The 25,324-nt window shown below is 51.9% G+C and overlaps 1 protein-coding gene across 1 annotated transcript in view; it reads right to left on the bottom strand.

The window, feature by feature from the left end:
* The window catches only part of map3k22 (mitogen-activated protein kinase kinase kinase 22), a 164,845-nt gene that overhangs the window by 118,751 nt on the left and 20,770 nt on the right, over positions 1 to 25,324 (bottom strand). Inside the window, 3 exon segments of the mRNA XM_065019206.1 lie at positions 1,535 to 1,572; positions 15,771 to 15,889; positions 16,688 to 16,905. Of these exon segments, the coding sequence (XP_064875278.1) occupies positions 1,535 to 1,572; positions 15,771 to 15,889; positions 16,688 to 16,706 (176 nt within the window). The 5' untranslated portion in view covers positions 16,707 to 16,905.

Here is a 25,324-nt window from a genome sequence, read left to right as displayed (position 1 = left end):
AACACTGTCCTGAGGCTCTATGGGGCTGGAAACAACACTGTCCTGAGGCTCTATGGGGCTGGAAACAACACTGTCCTGAGGCTCTATGGGGCTGGAAACAACACTGTCCTGAGGCTCTATGGGGCAGGAAACAACACTGTCCTGAGGCTCTATGGGGCAGGAAACAACACTGTCCTGAGGCTCTATGGGGCAGGAAACAACACTGTCCTGAGGCTCTATGGGGCAGGAAACAACACTGTCCTGAGGCTCTATGGGGCAGGAAACAACACTGTCCTGAGGCTCTATGGGGCAGGAAACAACTGTCCTGAGGCTCTATGGGGCAGGAAACAACACTGTCCTGAGGCTCTACAGGGCAGGAAACAACACTGTCCTGAGACTCTATGGGGCAGAAAACAACACTGTCGTGAGGCTCTATGGGGTAGGAAACAACACTGTCCTGAGGCTCTATGGGGCAGGAAACAACACTGTCCTGAGGCTCTATGGGGCAGGACGCTGTCGTGAGGCTCTATGGGGCAGGAAACAACACTGTCCTGAGGCTCTACGGGGCAGGAAACAACACTGTCCTGAGGCTCTATGGGGCAGAAAACAACACTGTCGTGAGGCTCTATGGGGTAGGAAACAACACTGTCCTGAGGCTCTATGGGGTAGGAAACAACACTGTCCTGAGGCTCTATGGGGCAGGAAACAACACTGTCATGTTTCTCTACTTTCCCTGGAAACAACACTCAGTCATGATATAACACAACACCCCCCCTTCCCCCTCCTGGACATGAGAACTCAGTCATGATATAACACCCCCTCCCTGGACATGAGAACTCAGTCATGATATAACAAACACCTTCTCCCCTCCCTGGACATGAGAACTCAGTCATGATACAACACCCCCCCTTCTCCCCACCCCATGAGAACTCAGTCAATATAACACCCCTGGACATGAGAACTCAGTCATGATATAAACAACACCCCCTCCCCCTCCTGGACATGAGAACTCAGTCATGATATAACACCCCCCCCCCTTCTCCCCTCCCTGGACATGAGAACTCAGTCATGATATAACACCCCTTCTCCCCCTCCCTGGACATGAGAACTCAGTCATGATATAACACCCCCCCTTCTCCCCCTCCCTGGACATGAGAACTCAGTCATGATATAACACAACACCCCCTCCCCCTGGACATGAGAACTCAGTCATGATATAACACCCCCTCCCTGGACATGAGAACTCAGTCATGATATAACACTCCCCCCCTCCCTGGACATGAGAACTCAGTCATGATATAACACAACACCCCCTCCCTGGACATGAGAACTCAGTCATGATATAACACAACACCCCCCTTCTCCCCTCCCTGGACATGAGAACTCAGTCATGATATAACACCCCCTCCCCCTGGACATGAGAACTCAGTCATGATATAACACCCCCTTCTCCCCTCCCTGGACATGAGAACTCAGTCATGATATAACACAACACACCCCCCTTCTCCCCCTCCCTGGAAAGAGAAGTAGAGAAACAGTGGAAGTTGCAACTCACCGTTTCTCTCTCTCATGCTCCAGCTTGACTCTTAAATCCTGTTGAAAGGAAACATGGCAACAGAGAAGATTATAAAGGTCGGAAAGATCAAGTGAAAGAAATGTGATGGTGTCTGTGTTGATTATCCCGGGACAGAGACATAAAGTGGGAGTAATATAATACTTCATTTATTTGGCCGTTTGCACGGATACTGTTCATTTTTTTCCCCTGTCACAAATACCCAACCGGACAGCCACTAGGCTGGGAACAGAGCTGAACAGCAGCCCTGAAATACGGAGGGGTTAGTGCCTTGCTCAAGGGCACACAGAGGTGAGTTATTGAACCAAATGGATGTTATTAACTACGATGATATTATTACTGACCTTCTGTTGTTGATTACTACTTTACAAAGAAAGCCTATTAACTAGTAACAGTCTCAGCCGGGGATATATAGGAAATATCAGGAAACATTTCTCATGTAAACAACTATGTATATTTAACCCCTTATTTTTGGCACTAAACAGTCTAAGCCAGGAAGGGGGGGGGGTATATGGAATTGTTTTAAGGTCATACCAAGGATCATTTTTAAGACCCTTTAAAAAGGAAGTTTGATCTGAATTGCCTGTCCAATATCTGAAAGACATCAGAAAGACCAGCAAACATTTGTTATTTCCATCTGATGTATTTTTGGCACTAAACAGTCTTCATATACTGTATACTTCCATGTATTTTTGGCACTAAACAGTCTTCATATACTGTATACTTCCATGTATTTTTGGCACTAAACAGTCTTCATATACTGTATACTTCCATGTATTTTTGGCACTAAACAGTCTTCATATACTGTATACTTCCATGTATTTTTTAAAATGCTACAGGGGGATTGCTAGGAGATCAATATGTCAGTGTTCGTGAGAGGCTCACCGCTAGTGGTATTTATACCTCTAATATCTCTACCACCACCATTACCACTAGAGGTATTTATACCTCTAATATCTCTACCATTACCACTAGAGGTATTTATACCTCTAATATCTCTACCATTACCACTAGAGGTATTTATACCTCTAATATCTCTACCATTACCACTAGAGGTATTTATACCTCTAATATCTCTACCACCATTACCACTAGTAGTATTTATACCTCTAATATCTCTACCACCATTACCACTAGTGGTATTTATACCTCTAATATCTCTACCACCATTACCACTAGTGGTATTTATACCTCTAATATCTCTACCACCATTACCACTAGAGGTATTTATACCTCTAATATCTCTACCATTACCACTAGAGGTATTTATACCTCTAATATCTCTACCACCATTACCACTAGTGGTATTTATACCTCTAATCTCTACCACCATTACCACTAGAGGTATTTATACCTCTAATATCTCTACCACCATTACCACTAGTGGTATTTATACCTCTAATATCTCTACCACCATTACCACTAGTAGTATTTATACCTCTAATATCTCAACCACCATTACCACTAGTGGTACTTATACCTCTAATATCTCAACCACCATTACCACTAGTGGTACTTATACCTCTAATATCTCTACCACCATTACCACTAGTGGTATTTATACCTCTAATATCTCTAATACCACCATTACCACTAGTAGTATTTATTTAATATCCTCCATTACCATATCTCTAATATCTCACCATTACCACTAGAGGTATTTATACCTCTAATATCTCTACCACCATTACCACTAGTGGTATTTATACCTCTAATATCTCTACCATTACCACTAGAGGTATTTATACCTCTAATATCTCTACCATTACCACTAGTGGTATTTATACCTCTAATATCTCTACCACTAGTGGTATTTATACCTCTAATATCTCTACCACCACCATTACCACTAGAGGTATTTATACCTCTAATATCTCTACTACCATTACCACTAGAGGTATTTATACCTCTAATATCTCTACCACCATTACCACTAGAGGTATTTATACCTCTAATATCTCTACCACCATTACCACTAGAGGTATTTATACCTCTAATATCTCTACCATTACCACTAGAGGTATTTATACCTCTAATATCTCTACCATTACCACTAGAGGTATTTATACCTCTAATATCTCTACCACCATTACCACTAGAGGTATTTATACCTCTAATATCTCTACCACCATTACCACTAGTATTTATTTAATATCTCTACTAACTATCCTCTAATATCTCACCATTACCACTAGAGGTATTTATACCTCTAATATCTCTAATACCACCATTACCGCTAGTAGTATTTATACCTCTAATATCTCTAATACCACCATTACCACTAGTAGTATTTATACCTCTAATATCTCTAATACCACCATTACCACTTGTGGTATTTATGCCTGTAGTATTTATACCTCTAATCTCTACCACCATTACCACTAGTAGTATTTATACCTCTAATATCTCTACCATTACCACTAGTAGTATTTATACCTCTAATATCTCTACCACCATTACCACTAGTGGTATTTATACCTCTAATATCTCTACCACCATTACCACTAGTGGTATTTATACCTCTAATATCTCTATTACCACTCTAATATCTCTACCACCATTACCACTAGTGGTATTTATACCTCTAATATCTCTACCACCATTACCACTAGTGGTATTTATACCTCTAATATCTCTACCACCATTACCACTAGTGGTATTTAATATCTCTACTTACCACTAGATATTTATACCTCTAATATCTCTACCATTACCACTAGTAGGTATTTATACCTCTAATATCTCTACCATTACCACTAGTGGTATTTATACCTCTAATATCTAGTGGTATTTATACCTCTAATACCACCATTACCACTAGTGGTATTTATACCTCTAATATCTCTACCACCATTACCACTAGTGGTATTTATACCTCTAATATCTCTACCACCATTACCACTAGTGGTATTTATACCTCTAATATCTCTACTACCATTACCACTAGTAGTATTTATACCTCTAATATCTCTACCACCATTACCACTAGTGGTATTTATACCTCTAATATCTCTACCACCATTACCACTAGTAGGTATTTATACCTCTAATATCTCTACCATTACCACTAGTATATTTATACCTCTAATATCTCTACCACCATTACCACTAGTGGTATTTATACCTCTAATATCTCTACCACCATTACCACTAGTGGTATTTATACCTCTAATATCTCTAATACCACCATTACCACTAGTGGTATTTATGCCTCTAATATCTCTAATACCACCATTACCACTAGTAGTATTTATACCTCTAATATCTCTACTACCATTACCACTAGTAGTATTTATACCTCTAATATCTCTACCATTACCACTAGTAGTATTTATACCTCTAATATCTCTACCATTACCACTAGTAGTATTTATACCTCTAATATCTCTACTACCATTACCACTAGTGGTATTTATGCCTTTCTCTATTACCACTAGTGGTAATATCTAATATCTCTACTACCATTACCACTAGTAGTATTTATACCTCTAATATCTCTACCACCATTACCACTAGTAGTATTTATACCTCTAATATCTCTACTACCATTACCACTAGTAGTATTTATACCTCTAATATCTCTACCATTACCACTAGTAACATTTATATATCATATCCTACCACCATTACCCCTGTATATTTATACCTCTTTGTATTTCTAGGGTCCATTACGGCACTAGTATATTTATAGGCCTGTTTGTATATCATTCCACTGGTGGTATTTATACCTGTAATATCTAGAATTAGGCCTGTTTGTATATCAGGGTCCTGGGCGTACGGCCCTGTATATTAGGGGTATAGGCCTGTTTGTATATCAGGGTCCTGGGCGTACGGCCCTGTATATTAGGGGTATAGGCCTGTTTGTATATCAGGGTCCTGGGCGTACGGCCCTGTATATTAGGGGTATAGGCCTGTTTGTATATCAGGGTCCTGGGCGTACGGCCCTGTATATTAGGAGTATAGGCCTGTTTGTATATCAGGGTCCTGGGCGTACGGCCCTGTATATTAGGAGTATAGGCCTGTTTGTATATCAGGGTCCTGGGTGTATGGCTGTTGTGTTGCTGCAAAGCTATATGGTGTAGGGAGGGGCTAGGTTAGAGGCTATGGTAAAGGCTATGGTGCTAGGATATTAGGCTAGCGGTAGTGGGTAGGGTCCTAGGGTAGGGCAGGGACAGGTTTGGTTAGGGGATGGGGTTGGGTAGAGGCTAGGATAGGAGATGGGGTTGGGTAGAGGCTAGGATAGGGTAGAGGCTTGGGTAGAGGCTAGGATAGGGGACAGGGTTGGGTAGAGGCTAGGGACTAAAGCAGGGTCTAGGGTAGGGCCTAAGGTAGGGGCAGGGTCTAGGGTAGGGCATAAGGTAGGGTCTAGGGTAGGGGCAGGGGTCTAGGGTAGGGCCTAAGGCAGGGTCTAGGGTAAGGCCTAAGGCAGGGTCTAAGGTAGGGGCAGGGTCTAGGGTAGGGCCTAAGGCAGGGTCTAGGGTAGGGCCTAAGGCAGGGGCAGGGTCTAGGGTAGTGCCTAAGGTAGGGACAATGTCTAGGGTAGGGCCTAAGGTAGGGGCAGGGTCTAGGGTAGGGCCTAAGGCAGGGTCTAGGGTGGGGCCTAAGGTAGGGGCAGGGTCTAGGGTAGGGCCTAACGCAGGGTCTAGGGTAGGGCCTAAGGCAGGGTCTAGGGTAGGGCCTAAGGTAGGGGCAGGGTCTAGGGTAGGGCCTAAGGCAGGGGCAGGGACTAGGGTAGGGCCTAAGGCAGGGGCAGGGTCTAGGGTAGTGCCTAAGGTAGGGACAATGTCTAGGGTCCTAAGGGGGGCAGGGTCTAGGGTAGGGCCTAAGGCAGGGTCTAGGGTGGGGCCTAAGGTAGGGGCAGGGTCTAGGGTAGGGCCTAAGGCAGGGTCTAGGGTAGGGCCTAAGGCAGGGTCTAGGGTAGGGCCTAAGGCAGGGTCTAGGGTAGGGCCAGGGTCTAGGGTAGGGCCTAAGGCAGGGTCTAGGGTGGGGCCTAAGGCAGGGTCTAGGGTGGGGCCTAAGGCAGGGTCTAGGGTGGGGCCTAAGGCAGGGTCTAGGGTGGGGCCTAAGGCAGGGTCTAGGGTGGGGCCTAAGGCAGGGTCTAGGGTAGGGCCTAAGGCAGGGTCTAGGGTAGGGCCTAAGGCAGGGTCTAGGGTAGGGCCTAAGGCAGGGTCTAGGGTAGGGCCTAAGGCAGGGTCTAAGGTAGGGGCAGGGTCTAGGGTAGGGCCTAAGGCAGGGTCTAGGGTAGGGCCTAAGGCAGGGTCTAGGGTAGGGCCTAAGGCAGGGTATAGGGTAGGGCCTAAGGCAGGGGCAGGGTGTAGGGTAGGGCCTAAGGTAGGGGCAGGGTCTAGGGTAGGGCCTAAGGTAGGGGCAGGGTCTAGGGTAGGGCCTAAGGTAGGGGCAGGGTCTAGGGTAGGGCCTAAGGTAGGGGCAGGGTCTAGGGTAGGGCCTAAGGCAGGGTCGAGGGTAGGGCCTAAGGTAGGGGCAGGGTCTAGGGTAGGGCCTAAGGTAGGGGCAGGGTCTAGGGTAGGGCCTAAGGCAGGGTCTAGGGTAGGGCCTAAGGCAGGGTCGAGGGTAGGGCCCTAAGGCAGGGTCGGGGGTGGGGCCTAAGGCAGGGTCTGGGGTGGGGCCTAAGGCAGGGTCTGGGGTAGGGCCTAAGGCAGGGTCTAGGGTGGGGCCTAAGGCAGGGTCTAGGGTGAGGCCTAAGGCAGGGTCTAGGGTGGGGCCTAAGGCAGGGTCTAGGGTGGGGCCTAAGGCAGGGTCTAGGGTGGGGCCTAAGGCAGGGTCTAGGGTGGGGCCTAAGGCAGGGTCTAGGTGGGGCCTAAGGCAGGGTCTAGGGTGGGGCCTAAGCAGGGTCTAGGGTGGGGCCTAAGCAGGGTCTAGGGTGGGGCCTAAGCAGGGTCTAGGGTAGGGCCTAAGGTAGGGGCAGGGTCTAGGGTAGGGCCTAAGGCAGGGTCTAGGGTAGGGCCTAAGGCAGGGTCTAGGGTAGGGCCTAAGGCAGGGTCTAGGGTAGAGCCTAAGGTAGGGGCAGGGTCTAGGGTAGGGCCTAAGGCAGGGTCTAGGGTAGGGCCTAAGGCAGGGTCTAGGGTAGGGCCTAAGGCAGGGTCTAGGGTAGGGCCTAAGGCAGGGTCTAGGGTAGGGCATAAGGCAGGGTCTAGGGTAGGGCCTAAGGCAGGGTCTAGGGTAGGGCCTAAGGCAGGGTCTAGGGTAGGGCCTAAGGCAGGGTCTAGGGTAGGGCCTAAGGCAGGGTCTAGGGTGGGGCCTAAGGCAGGGTCTAGGGTAGAGCCTAAGGTAGGGGCAGGGTCTAGGGTAGAGCCTAAGGGAGGGGCAGGGTCTAGGGTAGGGCCTAAGGCAGGGTCTAGGGTAGGGCCTAAGGCAGGGTCTAGGGTAGAGCCTAAGGCAGGGTCTAGGGTAGGGCCTAAGGCAGGGTCTAGGGTTGGGCCTAAGGCAGGGTCTAGGGTAGGGCCTAAGGCAGGGTCTAGGGTAGGGCCTAAGGCAGGGTCTAGGGTAGGGCCCTAAGGCAGGGTCTAGGGTAGGGCCTAAGGCAGGGTCTAGGGTAGGGCCTAAGGCAGGGGCAGGGTCTAGGGTAGGGCCTAAGGCAGGGTCTAGGGTAGGGCCTAAGGCAGAGTCTAGGGTGGGGCCTAGGCAGAGTCTAAGGCAGGGTCTAGGGTGGGGCCTAAGGCAGGGTCTAGGGTGGGGCTAAGGCAGGGTCTAGGGTGGGGCCTAAGGCAGGGTCTAGGGTGGGGCCTAAGGCAGGGTCTAGGGTGGGGCCTAAGGCAGGGTCTAGGGTGGGGCCTAAGGCAGGGTCTAGGGTAGGGCCTAAGCAGGGTCTAGGGTAGGGCCTAAGCAGGGTCTAGGGTAGGGCCTAAGGCAGGGTCTAGGGTGGGGCCTAAGCAGGGTCTATGGTAGGGCCTAAGGTAGGGGCAGGGTCTAGGGTAGGGCCTAAGGCAGGGTCTAGGGTAGGGCCTAAGGCAGGGTCTAGGGTAGGGCCTAAGGCAGGGTCTAGGGTAGGGCCTAAGGCAGGGTCTAGGGTAGAGCCTAAGGTAGGGTCCTAAGGCAGGGTCTAGGGCCTAAGGCAGGGTCTAGGGTAGGGCCTAAGGCAGGGTCTAGGGTAGGGCCTAAGGCAGGGTCTAGGGTGGGGCCTAAGGCAGGGTCTAGGGTAGAGCCTAAGGTAGGGGCAGGGTCTAGGGTAGAGCCTAAGGTAGGGGCAGGGTCTAGGGTAGGGCCTAAGGCAGGGTCTAGGGTAGGGCCTAAGGCAGGGTCTAGGGTAGAGCCTAAGGCAGGGTCTAGGGTAGAGCCTAAGGCAGGGTCTAGGGTGGGGCCTAAGGCAGGGTCTAGGGTGGGGCCTAAGGCAGGGTCTAGGGTAGGGCCTAAGGCAGGGTCTAGGGTAGGGCCTAAGGCAGGGTCTAGGGTAGGGCCTAAGGTAGAGGCAGGGTCTAGGGTAGGGCCTAAGGCAGGGTCTAGGGTGGGGCCTAAGGCAGGGTCTAGGGTGGGGCCCTAAGGCAGGGTCTAGGGTGGGGCCTAAGGCAGGGTCTAGGGTGGGGCCTAAGGCAGGGTCTAGGGTGGGGCCTAAGGCAGGGTCTAGGTGGGGCCTAAGGCAGGGTCTAGGGTGGGGCCTAAGGCAGGGTCTAGGGTGGGGCCTAAGGTAGGGGCAGGGTCTAGGGTAGAGCCTAAGGTAGGGCAGGGTCTAGGGTAGGACCTAAGGCAGGGTCTAGGGTAGAGCCTAAGGTAGGGGCAGGGTCTAGGGTAGGGCCTAAGGCAGGGTCTAGGGTAGGGCCTAAGGCAGGGTCTAGGGTAGGGCCTAAGGCAGGGTCTAGGGTAGGGCCTAAGGCAGGGTCTAGGGTAGAGCCTAAGGTAGGGGCAGGGTCTAGGGTGGGGCCTAAGGCAGGGTCTAGGGTGGGGCCTAAGGCAGGGTCTAGAGTGGGGCCTAAGGCAGGGTCTAGGGTGGGGCCTAAGGCAGGGTCTAGGGTGGGGCCTAAGGCAGGGTCTAGGGTAGGGCCTAAGGTAGGGGCAGGGTCTAGGGTAGGGCCTAAGCAGGGTCTAGGGTAGGGCCTAAGGTAGGGGCAGGGTCTAGGGTAGGGCCTAAGGCAGGGTCTAGGGTAGGGCCTAAGGCAGGGTCTAGGGTAGGGCCTAAGGCAGGGTCTAGGGTAGAGCCTAAGGTAGGGGCAGGGTCTAGGGTAGGGCCTAAGGCAGGGTCTAGGGTGGGGCCTAAGGCAGGGTCTAGGGTGGGGCCTAAGGCAGGGTCTAGGGTGGGGCCTAAGGCAGGGTCTAGGGTGGGGCCTAAGGCAGGGTCTAGGGTGGGGCCTAAGGCAGGGTCTAGGGTGGGGCCTAAGGCAGGGTCTAGTGTGGGGCCTAAGGCAGGGTCTAGGGTGGGGCCTAAGGTAGGGGCAGGGTCTAGGGTAGGGCCTAAGGCAGGGTCTAGGGTAGGGCCTAAGGCAGGGTCTAGGGTAGAGCCTAAGGCAGGGTCTAGGGTAGAGCCTAAGGCAGGGTCTAGGGTGGGGCCTAAGGCAGGGTCTAGGGTGGGGCCTAAGGCAGGGGCAGGGTCTAGGGTAGGGCCTAAGGCAGGGTCTAGGGTAGGGCCTAAGGCAGGGTCTAGGGGTAGGGCCTAAGGTAGAGGCCTAAGGGCCTAAGGCAGGGTCTAGGGTGGGGCCTAAGGCAGGGTCTAGGGTGGGGCCTAAGGCAGGGTCTAGGTGGGGCCTAAGGCAGGGTCTAGGGTGGGGCCTAAGGCAGGGTCTAGGGTGGGGCCTAAGGCAGGGTCTAGGTGGGGCCTAAGGCAGGGTCTAGGGTGGGGCCTAAGGCAGGGTCTAGGTGGGGCCTAAGGCAGGGTCTAGGGTAGAGCCTAAGGTAGGGGGCAGGGTCTAGGGTAGGGCCTAAGGCAGGGTCTAGGGTAGAGCCTAAGGTAGGGGCAGGGTCTAGGCAGGGTCTAGGGGCCTAAGGCAGGGTCTAGGGTAGGGCCTAAGGCAGGGTCTAGGGTAGAGCCTAAGGTAGGGGCAGGGTCTAGGGTAGGGCCTAACGCAGGGTCTAGGGTAGGGCCTAAGGCAGGGTCTAGGGTAGGGCCTAAGGTAGGGGCAGGGTCTAGGGTCCTAAGGCAGGGGCAGGGACTAGGGTAGGGCCTAAGGCAGGGTCTAGGGGTAGGGCCTAAGGTAGGGACAATGTCTAGGGTGGGGCCTAAGGTAGGGCAGGGTCTAGGTAGGGCCTAAGGCAGGGTCTAGGGTGGGGCCTAAGGCAGGGGCAGGGTCTAGGGTAGGGCCTAAGGCAGGGTCTAGGTAGGGCCTAAGGCAGGGTCTAGGGTAGGGCCTAAGGCAGGGTCTAGGGTAGGGGGTCTAGGGTAGGGCCTAAGGCAGGGTCTAGGGTGGGGCCTAAGGCAGGGTCTAGGTGGGGCCTAAGGCAGGGTCTAGGGTGGGGCCTAAGGCAGGGTCTAGGGTGGGGCCTAAGGCAGGGTCTAGGGTGGGGCCTAAGGCAGGGTCTAGGGTGGGGCAAGGCAGGGTCTAGGGTAGGGCCTAAGGCAGGGTCTAGGGTAGGGCCTAAGGCAGGGTCTAGGGTAGGGCCTAAGGCAGGGTCTAGGGTAGGGCCTAAGGGGGTCTAGGGTAGGGCCTAAGGCAGGGTCTAAGGTAGGGGCAGGGTCTAGGGTAGGGCCTAAGGCAGGGTCTAGGGTAGGGCCTAAGGCAGGGTCTAGGTAGGGCCTAAGGCAGGGTATAGGGTAGGGCCTAAGGCAGGGCAGGGTGTAGGGTAGGGCCTAAGGTAGGGGCAGGGTCTAGGGTAGGGCCTAAGGTAGGGGCAGGGTCTAGGGTAGGGCCTAAGGTAGGGGCAGGGTCTAGGGTAGGGCCTAAGGTAGGGGCAGGGTCTAGGGTAGGGCCTAAGGCAGGGTCGAGGGTAGGGCCTAAGGTAGGGGCAGGGTCTAGGGTAGGGCCTAAGGTAGGGGCAGGGTCTAGGGTAGGGCCTAAGGCAGGGTCTAGGGTAGGGCCTAAGGCAGGGTCGAGGGTAGGGCCTAAGGCAGGGTCGGGTGGGGCCTAAGGCAGGGTCTGGGGTGGGGCCTAAGGCAGGGTCTGGGGTAGGGCCTAAGGCAGGGTCTAGGGTGGGGCATAAGGCAGGGTCTAGGGTGAGGCCTAAGGCAGGGTCTAGGGTGGGGCCTAAGGCAGGGTCTAGGGTGGGGCCTAAGGCAGGGTCTAGGGTGGGGCCTAAGGCAGGGTCTAGGGTGGGGCCTAAGGCAGGGTCTAGGGTGGGGCCTAAGGCAGGGTCTAGGGTGGGGCCTAAGGCAGGGTCTAGGGTGGGGCCTAAGCAGGGTCTAGGGTAGGGCCTAAGGTAGGGGCAGGGTCTAGGGTAGGGCCTAAGGCAGGGTCTAGGGTAGGGCCTAAGGCAGGGTCTAGGGTAGGGCCTAAGGCAGGGTCTAGGGTAGAGCCTAAGGTAGGGGCAGGGTCTAGGGTAGGGCCTAAGGCAGGGTCTAGGGTAGGGCCTAAGGCAGGGTCTAGGGTAGGGCCTAAGGCAGGGTCTAGGGTAGGGCCTAAGGCAGGGTCTAGGGTAGGGCCTAAGGCAGGGTCTAGGGTAGGGCCTAAGGCAGGGTCTAGGGTAGGGCCTAAGGCAGGGTCTAGGGTAGGGCCTAAGGCAGTCTAGGGTAGGGCCTAAGGCAGGGTCTAGGGTGGGGCCTAAGGCAGGGTCTAGGTAGAGCCTAAGGTAGGGGCAGGGTCTAGGGTAGAGCCTAAGGGAGGGGCAGGGTCTAGGGTAGGGCCTAAGGCAGGGTCTAGGGTAGGGCCTAAGGCAGGGTCTAGGGTGGGGCCTAAGGCAGGGTCTAGGGTAGGGCCTAAGGCAGGGTCTAGGGTGGGGCCTAAGGCAGGGTCTAGGGTGGGGCCTAAGGCAGGGTCTAGGGTAGGGCCTAGGCAGGGTCTAGGGTAGGTCCTAAGGCAGGGTCTAGGGTAGGGCCTAAGGCAGGGGCAGGGTCTAGGGTAGGGCCTAAGGCAGGGTCTAGGGTAGGGCCTAAGGCAGAGTCTAGGGTGGGGCCTAAGGCAGAGTCTAGGGTGGGGCCTAAGGCAGGGTCTAGGGTGGGGCCTAAGGCAGGGTCTAGGGTGGGGCCTAAGGCAGGGTCTAGGGTGGGGCCTAAGGCAGGGTCTAGGGTGGGGCCTAAGGCAGGGTCTAGGGTGGGGCCTAAGGCAGGGTCTAGGGTGGGGCCTAAGGCAGGATCTAGGGTGGGGCCTAAGGCAGGGTCTAGGGTAGGGCCTAAGCAGGGTCTAGGGTAGGGCCTAAGCAGGGTCTAGGGTAGGGCCTAAGGCAGGGTCTAGGGGGCCTAAGCAGGGTCTAGGGTAGGGCCTAAGGTAGGGGCAGGGTCTAGGGTAGGGCCTAAGGCAGGGTCTAGGAGGGTCTAGGGTAGGGCCTAAGGTCTAGGGGGCCTAAGGCAGGGTCTAGGGTAGAGCCTAAGGTAGGGGCAGGGTCTAGGGTAGGGCCTAAGGCAGGGTCTAGGGTAGGGCCTAAGGCAGGGTCTAGGGTAGGGGCCTAAGGCAGGGTCTAGGGTAGGGCCTAAGGCAGGGTCTAGGTGGGGCCTAAGGCAGGGTCTAGGGTAGAGCCTAAGGTAGGGGCAGGGTCTAGGGTAGGCCTAAGGTAGGGGCAGGGTCTAGGGTAGGGCCTAAGGCAGGGTCTAGGGTAGGGCCTAAGGCAGGGTCTAGGGTCTAGGGAGCCTAAGGCAGGGTCTAGGGTGGGGCCTAAGGCAGGGTCTAGGTGGGGCCTAAGGCAGGGGCAGGGTCTAGGGTAGGGCCTAAGGCAGGGTCTAGGGTAGGGCCTAAGGTAGAGGCAGGGTCTAGGGTAGGGCCTAAGGCAGGGTCTAGGGTGGGGCCTAAGGCAGGGTCTAGGGTGGGGCCTAAGGCAGGGTCTAGGGTGGGGCCTAAGGCAGGGTCTAGGGTGGGGCCTAAGGCAGGGTCTAGGGTGGGGCCTAAGGCAGGGTCTAGTGTGGGGCCTAAGGCAGGGTCTAGGGTGGGGCCTAAGGCAGGGTCTAGGGTGGGGCCTAAGGTAGGGGCAGGGTCTAGGGTAGAGCCTAAGGTAGGGGCAGGGTCTAGGGTAGGACCTAAGGCAGGGTCTAGGGTAGAGCCTAAGGTAGGGGCAGGGTCTAGGGTAGGGCCTAAGGCAGGGTCTAGGGTAGGGCCTAAGGCAGGGTCTAGGGTAGGGCCTAAGGCAGGGTCTAGGGTAGGGCCTAAGGCAGGGTCTAGGGTAGAGCCTAAGGTAGGGGCAGGGTCTAGGGTGGGGCCTAAGGCAGGGTCTAGGGTGGGGCCTAAGGCAGGGTCTAGAGTGGGGCCTAAGGCAGGGTCTAGGGTGGGGCCTAAGGCAGGGTCTAGGGTAGGGCCTAAGCAGGGTCTAGGGTAGGGCCTAAGGTAGGGGCAGGGTCTAGGGTAGGGCCTAAGCAGGGTCTAGGGTAGGGCCTAAGGTAGGGGCAGGGTCTAGGGTAGGGCCTAAGGCAGGGTCTAGGGTAGGGCCTAAGGCAGGGTCTAGGGTAGGGCCTAAGGCAGGGTCTAGGGTAGAGCCTAAGGTAGGGGCAGGGTCTAGGGTAGGGCCTAAGGCAGGGTCTAGGTGGGGCCTAAGGCAGGGTCTAGGGTGGGGCCTAAGGCAGGGTCTAGGGTGGGGCCTAAGGCAGGGTCTAGGGTGGGGCCTAAGGCAGGGTCTAGGGTGGGGCCTAAGGCAGGGTCTAGGTGGGGCCTAAGGCAGGGTCTAGTGGGGGCCTAAGGCAGGGTCTAGGGTGGGGCCTAAGGTAGGGCAGGGTCTAGGGTAGGGCCTAAGGCAGGGTCTAGGGTAGGGCCTAAGGCAGGGTCTAGGGTAGAGCCTAAGGCAGGGTCTAGGTAGGCCTAAGGCAGGGTCTAGGGTGGGGCCTAAGGTCTAGGGTGGGGCCCTAAGGCAGGGGCAGGGTCTAGGGTAGGGCCTAAGGCAGGGGTCTAGGTCTAGGCAGGGTCTAGGGTAGGGCCTAAGGTAGAGGCAGGGTCTAGGGTAGGGCCTAAGGCAGGGTCTAGGTGGGGCCTAAGGCAGGGTCTAGGGTGGGGCCTAAGGCAGGGTCTAGGGTGGGGCCTAAGGCAGGGTCTAGGGTGGGGCCTAAGGCAGGGTCTAGGGTGGGGCCTAAGGCAGGGTCTAGTGTGGGGCCTAAGGCAGGGTCTAGGGTGGGGCCTAAGGCAGGGTCTAGGGTGGGCCTAAGGTAGGGGCAGGGTCTAGGGTAGAGCCTAAGGTAGGGGCAGGGTCTAGGGTAGGACCTAAGGCAGGGTCTAGGGTAGAGCCTAAGGTAGGGGCAGGGTCTAGGGTAGGGCCTAAGGCAGGGTCTAGGGTAGGGCCTAAGGCAGGGTCTAGGGCCCTAAGGCAGGGTCTAGGGTAGGGCCTAAGGCAGGGTCTAGGGTAGAGCCTAAGGTAGGGGCAGGGTCTAGGGTGGGGCCTAAGGCAGGGTCTAGGGTGGGGCCTAAGGCAGGGTCTAGAGTGGGGCCTAAGGCAGGGTCTAGGGTGGGGCCTAAGGCAGGGTCTAGGGTAGGGCCTAAGCAGGGTCTAGGGTAGGGCCTAAGGTAGGGGCAGGGTCTAGGTAGGGCCTAAGGCAGGGTCTAGGGTAGGGCCTAAGGTAGGGGCAGGGTCTAGGGTGGGCCTAAGGCAGGGTCTAGGGTGGGGCCTAAGGCAGGGTCTAGGGTAGGGCCCAAGGCAGGGTCTAGGGTGGAGCCTAAGGTAGGGGCAGGGTCTAGGGTGGGGCCCAAGGCAGGGTCTAGGGTGGGGCCCAAGGCAGGGTCTAGGGTGGGGCCCAAGGCAGGGTCTAGGGTGGGGCCTAAGGCAGGGTCTAGGGTGGGGCCTAAGGCAGGGTCTAGGGTGGGGCCTAAGGCAGGGTCTAGGGTGGGGCCTAAGCAGGGTCTAGGTCCTAAGGGGTCTAGGGGGGCCTAAGGTAGGGGCAGGGTCTAGGGTAGGGCCTAAGGCAGGGTCTAGGGTAGGGGCCTAAGGCAGGGTCTAGGTAGGGCCTAAGGCAGGGTCTAGGGTAGGGCCTAAGGCAGGGTCTAGGGTAGGGCCTAAGGCAGGGTCTAGGGTAGGGCCTAAGGTAGGGGCAGGGTCTAGGGTAGAGCCTAAGGTAGGGGCAGGGTCTAGGGTAGGGCCTAAGGCAGGGTCTAGGGTAGAGCCTAAGGTAGGGGCAGGGTCTAGGGTAGGGCCTAAGGCAGGGTCTAGGGTAGGGCCTAAGGTAGGGGCAGGGTCTAGGGTAGGGCCTAAGGTAGGGGCGTAAGATATGTACCTGTTTGTACAGCAAGGTCCTGGGCTTGGGTTTGTGGCTGCTGCTGTCGTGTTTCTGGGCGTAGCAGCGACCCAGAGCTGCCAGGTCCTTCATGATGGAGTTCAGCGCCTCCTCGTCATCTAGAGGAACACAGAGAGACATGTTAGAAACAACGCTCTACTACAGAGTCACATCAATTCGGGAACAAATAGACAGACATGTTATAGAGATGTCCTACATACATACAGTTGAAGACGGAAGTTTACATACACTTAGGTTGGAGTCATTAAAACTCGTTTTTCAACCAGTCCACAAGTGTCTTGTATAACAAACTATAGTTTTGTATAAGTCAGTTAGGACATCTACTTTGTGCATGACAACAAGTCATTTTTACAACAATTGTTTACAGAGATTATTTAACTGTATCACAATTCCAGTGGGTCAGAAGTTTACATACACTAAGTTGACTGTGTCTTTAAACACCTTGGAAAATTCCAGAAAATGATGTCATGGCTTTAGAAGCTTCTGATAGGCTATTGACATCATTTGAGTCCATTGGAGGTGTACCTGTGGATGCATTTCAAGGCCTACCTTCAAACTCAGGTACAAAACTAACTATATCCACAGTAAAACGAGTCCTATATTGACATAACCTGAAAGGCCGCTCAGCAAGGAAGAAGCCACTGCTCCAAAACCAACATAAAAAAAGCCAGACTACAGTTTGCAACTGCACATGGGGACAAAGATCGTACTTTTTGGAGAAATGTCCTCTGGTCTGATGAAACTGTTTGGCCATAATGACCATCATTATGTTTGAGGAAAAAGGGGGAGGCTTGCAAGCCAAAGAACACCATCCCAACCGTGAAGCACAGACGTGATTGTGTGTGTGTGTGTGTGTGTGTGTGTGTTGTAGGACATGTTGTTGTCATGCTACTCACCCATGTTTACTGTCATCATCAGGAAGTGATCTTGTTGAATTTCGGAGTCCGGTCGGCTCCGAGCTCAACTCCTCCGGTCGGCTCCGAGCTCAACTCCTCCGGTCGGCTCCGAGCTCAACTCCTCCGGTCGGCTCCGAGCTCAACTCCTCCGGTCGGCTCCGAGCTCAACTCCTCCGGTCGGCTCCGAGCTCAACTCCTCCGGTCGGGTAAAGTCTTCACTATGAGAGAAAGGACAAACCCACAGGTGTAAAGTACATGGACCACATTACAATACAAGGGTCTTTATCAATAGGATGCTCATCTCATGTCCTCTATCGATGTTCTTCAGCTCTACACTGTGTTACTAGTCCTTACTAGACATGACCCCCCTCCTCCTCCTCCTTACTAGACATGACCCCCCTCCTCCTCCTCCTTACTAGACATGACCCCCCCCTCCTCCTCCTTACCTCCTTACTAGACATGACCCCCCTCCTCCTCCTTACCAGACATGACCCCCCCTCCTCCTTACCAGACATGCCCCCTCCTCCTCCTTACCAGACATGCCCCCCCCTCCCCCCCCACCTCCTCCTTACCAGACATGACCCCCCCGCCTTACCAGACATCCTCCTCCTTACCAGACATGACCCCCCTCCTCCTCCTCCCCCCCTCCTACTAGACATGACCCCCCTCCTCCTCCTCCTTACTAGACATGACCCCCCTCCTCCTCCTCCTTACTAGACATGACCCCCCTCCTCCTCCTCCTTACTAGACATGACCCCCCCTCCTCCTCCTTACCAGACATGACCCCCCCTCCTCCTTACCAGACATGACCCCCCCTCCTCCTTACCAGACATGACCCCCTCCTCCTTACCAGACATGACCCCCTCCTCCTCCTCCTTAGACATGACCCCCCCCTCCTCCTTACCAGACATGACCCCCCTCCTCCTCCTTACCAGACATCCCCCACCCACCCCTAAAGGGATCACTTAAACAACACAATGTAACTCCAAGTCAATCAAACTTCTGTGAAATCAAACTGTCCACTTAGGAAGCAACACTGATTGACAATACATGTCACATGCTGTTGTGCAAATGGAATAGACAACAGGTGGAAATTATAGGCAATTAGCAAGACACCCCCAATAAAGGAGTGGTTCTGCAGGTGGTGACCACAGACCACTTCTCAGTTCCTATGCTTCCTGGCTGATGTTTTGGTCACTTTTGAATGCTGGCGGTGCTTTCACTCTAGTGGTAGCATGAGACGGAGTCTACAACCCACACAAGTGGCTCAGGTAGTGCAGCTCATCCAGGATGGCACATCAATGCGAGATGTGGCAAGAAGGTTTGCTGTGTCTGTCAGCGTAGTGTCCAGAGCGTGGAGGCGCTACCAGGAGACAGGACAGTACATCAGGAGACGTGGAGGAGGCCGTAGGAGGGTAACAACCCAGCAGCAGGACCGCTACCTCCGCCTTTGTGCAAGGAGGAGCAGGAGGAGCACTGCCAGTGCCCTGCAAAATGACCTCCAGCAGGCCACAAATGTGCATGTGTTTGCTCAAACGGTCAGAAACAGACTCCATGAGGGCGGTATGAGGGCCCGACGTCCACAGGTGAGACATGACCGGTTTGGCGGTGGGTCAGTCATGGTGTGGGGTGGCATTTCTTTGGGGGGCCGCACAGCCCTCCATGTGCTCGCCAGAGGTAGCCTGACTGCCATTATGTACCGAGATGAGATCCTCAGACCCCTTGTGAGACCATATGCTGGTGCGGTTGGCCCTGGGTTCCTCCTAATGCAAGACAATGCTAGACCTCATGTGGCTGGAGTGTGTCAGCACGGGCCCGGCCGTTCCCCAGACCTGAATCCAATTGAGCACATCTGGGAAATCATGTCTCGCTCCATCCACCAACGCCACGTTGCACCACAGACTGTCCAGGAGTTGGCGGATGCTTTAGTCCAGGTCTGGGAGGAGATCCCTCAGGAGACCATCCGCCACCTCATCAGGAGCATGCCCAGGCGTTGTAGGGAGGTCATACAGGCACGTGGAGGCCACACACACTACTGAACCTCATTTTGACTTGTTTTAAGGACATTACATCAAAGTTGGATCAGCCTGTAGTGTGGTTTCCACTTTAATTTGAGTGTGACTCCAAATCCAGACCTCCACGGGTTGATAAATTTGATTTCCAATGATCATTTTTGTGTGATTTTGTTGTCAGCACATTCAACTATGCAAAGAAACAAATATTTAATAAGAATATTTCATTCATTCAGATCTAGGATGTGTTATTTTAGTGTTTCCTTTATTTATTATATTATTATAATATTATATTATTATTATATTATTTATTTATTTATTTATCCACCTCTGGCCTGCTCGCCTCCCTACCACTGAGGAAGTACAGTTCCCGCTCAGCCCAGTCAAAACTGTTCGCTGCTCTGGCCCCCCAATGGTGGAACAAACTCCCTCACGACGCCAGGACAGCGGAGTCAATCACCACCTTCCGGAGACACCTGAAACCCCACCTCTTTAAGGAATACCTAGGGTGGAATAAAGTAATCCTTCTCACCACCCCCCCCCCCTACCCCCCCCCCCCTTAAAAGATTTAGATGCACCATTGTAAAGTGGCTGTTCCACTGGATGTCTTAAGGTGAATGCACCAATTTGTAAGTCGCTCTGGATAAGAGCGTCTGCTAAATGACTTAAATGTAAATGTAATGTAAATGTTTATTTTTAGCAATGTAGTACAGAGATATAGTACAGTCCATACATATATGGATACTATACTATATTGACCAAGTACTTATTTTCCACCATAATTTGCAAGTAAATTCATTAAAAATCTTACAATGTCATTTTCTGGATTTTTTTTCTCATTCTGTCTGTCATAGTTGAAGTGTACCTATGATGAAAATTACAGGCCTCTCTCATCTTTTTAAGTGGGAGAACTTGCATAATTGGTGGCTGACTAAATACTTTTTTGCCCCACTGTATATAGTTAACAGATCATGAGGTATAATGACACTGATGTAATCTGTATTATATATATAATAATAATGTCTAATTTTGCACGCCCAATTTTTCAGTTTTTGATTTGTTAAAAAAGTTTGAAATATCCAATAAATGTCGTTCCACTTCATGATTGTGTCCCACTTGTTGTTGATTCTTCACAAAAAAATACAGTTTTATATCTTTATGTTTGAAGCCTGAAATGTGGCAAAAGGTCGCAAAGTTCAAGGGGGCCGAATACTTTCGCAAGGCACTGTATATATAGTTAACAGATCATAGGGTCTGACAGGAAGCATATGTAGGTCTAGAGGGGTCTAAAATGGCCACTTTCATCCGGATATAAATGGTTTGTGATACAAATGTAAAAGGCATTTCAAACATCCTTTACTCCCAATTAAGTTTCTGTGAGAGAACTGCCAGAACAATCTGAGATACCAAAAATATTTCCATGTCCAGCTGGCGTGGAATCGCCCAGATGTGACGCTAATCTGTATCAGCGTGGGCTTCACTTCCGGGTAAGGAGAGCTGGAGAACGTAATGGAATCAGTAGTGAGGGGTGTGGTTAGAACTCTCATCAGCGTGGGGCTTCACTTCCGGGTAAGGAGAGCTGGAGAACGTAATGGAATCATTAGTGAGGGGTGTGGTTAGAACTCTCATCAGCGTGGGCTTCACTTCCGGGTAAGGAGAGCTGGAGAACGTAATGGAATCATTAGTGAGGGGTGTGGTTGGAACTCTGGCGACCACCACTACCTCACACACTGACGTACCCTGCTTCCTTCCTTCCGCGCTGCACTCCGACAGCCAGGGATGACATCACCACTTGGAATGAGTTGTCATTTGAAGAAAGTGGTTTTGTTACGGGACATGAGAGCCTCTAAAAGGACTGAGAAAGTAAAGTAAAAAAGTGAATAGATTCACATGGGATTGATCGAGGGGGAATAAAAATGTTTCACACACACATCACTCACACTCACATCCCTCATACTCACACACACACTCACATCCCTCAAACTCACACTCACATCCCTCATACTCACACACACACACACACACACACACACACACATCCCTCACACTCACATTCACAAATGCATGGGCGCACGCATGCGCACGGTGACCAAAACACACACACACACACACACACACACACACACACGTTCTTTCAGCTCTCTTACGTCACTCATTAAATAAACATTTCTTTATCTGTCTCTCAGGGTATTTCCCCACTCCTCTCATCAGAGCAGAACAGTGGAGAGGCAGACAGAGAGGCAGACACACACACACACACACACAGAGAGACGCAGAGAGAGAGGCGCAGAGAGAGAGGCGCAGAGAGAGAGGCGCAGAGAGAGAAAAGCAAGACAAAAGGCAGAGAGAGAGATAAGATAGATTGAGAGACCGACAAAGAAAGAACAAGTTAGTTCTCTTTAACTGCATCCCCCACCAGCTCTGAACACCATGACATCATGTTTACATAATTATTCTCAGAAGGAGCCACAAGAAAACATCTCTTCCCCCCTCCTCAGGAACCAAGAAAACATCTCTCCTCCATCTCTCCTCCCCTCTCTACCCTCCCCTCCTTCAGAACCAAGAAAACATCTCTACTCTCCTCTCCTTCAGAACCAAGAAAACATCTCTACCCTCCTCTCCTCCAGAACCAAGAAAACATCTCTACCCTCCCTGCCCTCCTCCAGAACAAAGACAACATCTCTCCTCCCCTTTCTACCCTCCCCTCCTCCAGAACCAAGAAAATCTCTCCTCTCCTCTCCTTCAGAACCAAGAAAACATCTCTACTCTCCTCTCCTCTCCTTCAGAACCAAGAAAACATCTCTACTCTCCTCTCCTTCAGAACCAAGAAAACATCTCTACCCTCCTCTCCTCCAGAACCAAGACAACATCTCTCCTCCCCCCTCCCTCCCCTCCTCCAGAACCAAGACATCTCTCCTCCCCTCTCTACCCTCCCCTCCCCCAGAGCCAAGAAAACACATCTCTCCTCTCCTCCCCTCTCTCCTCTCCTCCAGAGCCAAGACAACACATCTCTCCTCTCCTCCCCTCTCCTCCAGAGCCAAGACAACACATCTCTCCTCTCTCCTCTCCTCCAGAGCCAAGACAACACATCTCTCCTCTCTCCTCTCCCCCAGAGCCAAGACACATCTATTCTGATTATAAAAGTTAACATGTTTGTCACAACTCCAGAACACTCTGTTTCCATTCTCCAATAAGGCAACTTTTTTTTTTCTTCAACAAACAGACCAGAGAGAGAGAGAGACAGAGAGAGAGAGAGAGAGAGAGAGAGTTGACGCTAACCAATAAAACCAGGCCTCTGTTGGGAGTGCCAGTAGTGATGCCAGAGAGTTTTGCGATGAAGACATTACATACAGATGACATCATTGAAAAAACAGGAGACCTACTACCACTGTATTATAGACTGGAGACCAACTACCAGTGTATTACAGACTGGAGACCAACTACCAGTGTATTACAGACTGGAGACCAACTAGTGTATTACAGACTGGAGACCTACTACCAGTGTATTACAGACTGGAGACCTACTACCAGTGTATTACAGACCGGAGACCAACTAGTGTATTACAGACCGGAGACCAACTAGTGTATTACAGACTGGAGACCAACTACCAGTGTATTACAGACTGGAGACCAACTACCAGTGTATTACAGACTGGAGACCAACTAGTGTATTACAGACTGGAGACCAACTAGTGTATTACAGACTGGAGACCAACTAGTGTATTACAGACTGGAGACCAACTAGTGTATTACAGACTGGAGACCAACTACCAGTGTATTACAGACTGGAGACCTACTACCAGTGTATTACAGACTGGAGACCAACTACCAGTGTATTACAGACTGGAGACCTACTACCAGTGTATTACAGACTGGAGACCAACTACTACCAGTGTATTACAGACTGGAGACCAACTACCAGTGTATTACAGACTGGAGACCAACTAGTGTATTACAGACTGGAGACCTACTACCAGTGTATTACAGACTGGAGACCTACTACCAGTGTATTACAGACTGGAGACCTACTACCAGTGTATTACAGACTGGAGACCTACTACCAGTGTATTACAGACTGGAGACCAACTAGTGTATTACAGACTGGAGACCAACTACCAGTGTATTACAGACTGGAGACCAACTAGTGTATTACAGACTGGAGACCTACTACCAGTGTATTACAGACTGGAGACCTACTACCAGTGTATTACAGACTGGAGACCTACTACCAGTGTATTACAGACTGGAGACCTACTACCAGTGTATTACAGACTGGAGACCAACTAGTGTATTACAGACTGGAGACCAACTACCAGTGTATTACAGACTGGAGACCAACTACCAGTGTATTACAGACTGGAGACCAACTACCAGTGTATTACAGACTGGAGACCTACTACCAGTGTATTACAGACTGGAGACCAACTACCAGTGTATTACAGACTGGAGACCAACTACCAGTGTATTACAGACTGGAGACCAACTAGTGTATTACAGACTGGAGACCAACTAGTGTATTACAGACTGGAGACCAACTACCAGACTGGAGACCAGTGTATTACAGACTGGAGACCTACTACCAGTGTATTACAGACTGGAGACCTACTACCAGTGTATTACAGACTGGAGACCTACTACCAGTGTATTACAGACTGGAGACCTACTACCAGTGTATTACAGACTGGAGACCAACTACCAGTGTATTACAGACTGGAGACCAACTAGTGTATTACAGACTGGAGACCAACTACCAGTGTATTACAGACTGGAGACCAACTAGTGTATTACAGACTGGAGACCTACTACCAGTGTATTACAGACTGGAGACCTACTACCAGTGTATTACAGACTGGAGACCTACTACCAGTGTATTACAGACTGGAGACCTACTACCAGTGTATTACAGACTGGAGACCTACTACCAGTGTATTACAGACTGGAGACCTACTACCAGTGTATTACAGACTGGAGACCTACTACCAGTGTATTACAGACTGGAGACCTACTACCAGTGTATTACAGACTGGAGACCTACTACCAGTGTATTACAGACTGGAGACCAACTACCAGTGTATTACAGACCAACTACCAGTGTATTACAGACTGGAGACCAACTACCAGTGTATTACAGACTGGAGACCAACTACCAGTGTATTACAGACTGGAGACCAACTACCAGTGTATTACAGACTACAGACAGACTGGAGACCAACTACCAGTGTATTACAGACAGACTGGAGACCAACTACCAGTGTATTACAGACTGGAGACCAGTGTATTACAGACTGGAGACCTACTACCAGTGTATTACAGACTGGAGACCAACTACCAGTGTATTACAGACTGGAGACCTACTACCAGTGTATTACAGACTGGAGACCTACTACCAGTGTATTACAGACTGGAGACCAACTACCAGTGTATTACAGACTGGAGACCAACTACCAGTGTATTACAGACTGGAGACCAACTACCAGTGTATTACAGACTGGAGACCTACTAGACCAACTACCAGTGTATTACAGACTGGAGACCAACTACCAGTGTATTACAGACCGGAGACCAACTAGTGTATTACAGACCGGAGACCAACTATTGTATTACAGACTGGAGACCAACTATTGTATTACCAACTAGTGTATTACAGACTGGAGACCAACTACCAGTGTATTACAGACTGGAGACCAACTACCAGTGTATTACAGACTGGAGACCTACTACCAGTGTATTACAGACCGGAGACCAACTACCAGTGTATTACAGACTGGAGACCTACTACCAGTGTATTACAGACTGGAGACCAACTACCAGTGTATTACAGACTGGAGACCTACTACCAGTGTATTACAGACTGGAGACCAACTACCAGTGTATTACAGACTGGAGACCAACTACCAGTGTATTACAGACCGGAGACCAACTAGTGTATTACAGACCGGAGACCAACTAGTGTATTACAGACCGGAGACCAACTAGTGTATTACAGACTGGAGACCTACTACCAGTGTATTACAGACTGGAGACCAACTAGTGTATTACAGACTGGAGACCAACTACCAGTGTATTACAGACTGGAGACCAACTAGTGTATTACAGACTGGAGACCAACTAGTGTATTACAGACTGGAGACCAACTACCAGTGTATTACAGACTGGAGACCAACTAGTGTATTACAGACTGGAGACCTACTACCAGTGTATTACAGACTGGAGACCAACTAGTGTATTACAGACTGGAGACCTACTACCAGTGTATTACAGACTGGAGACCTACTACCAGTGTATTACAGACTGGAGACCTACTACCAGTGTATTACAGACTGGAGACCTACTACCAGTGTATTACAGACTGGAGACCAACTACCAGTGTATTACAGACTGGAGACCAACTACCAGTGTATTACAGACTGGAGACCAACTAGTGTATTACAGACCGGAGACCTACTACCAGTGTATTACAGACTGGAGACCAACTAGTGTATTACAGACTGGAGACCTACTACCAGTGTATTACAGACTGGAGACCAACTAGTGTATTACAGACTGGAGACCAACTACCAGTGTATTACAGACCGGAGACCAACTAGTGTATTACAGACTGGAGACCAACTAGTGTATTACAGAC

Source organism: Oncorhynchus nerka, linkage group LG6 (assembly GCF_034236695.1).
Source record: "Oncorhynchus nerka isolate Pitt River linkage group LG6, Oner_Uvic_2.0, whole genome shotgun sequence".
NCBI classification, from domain to species: Eukaryota; Metazoa; Chordata; class Actinopteri; order Salmoniformes; family Salmonidae; genus Oncorhynchus; species Oncorhynchus nerka.
This window is presented reverse-complemented; position numbering and strand designations above follow the sequence as displayed.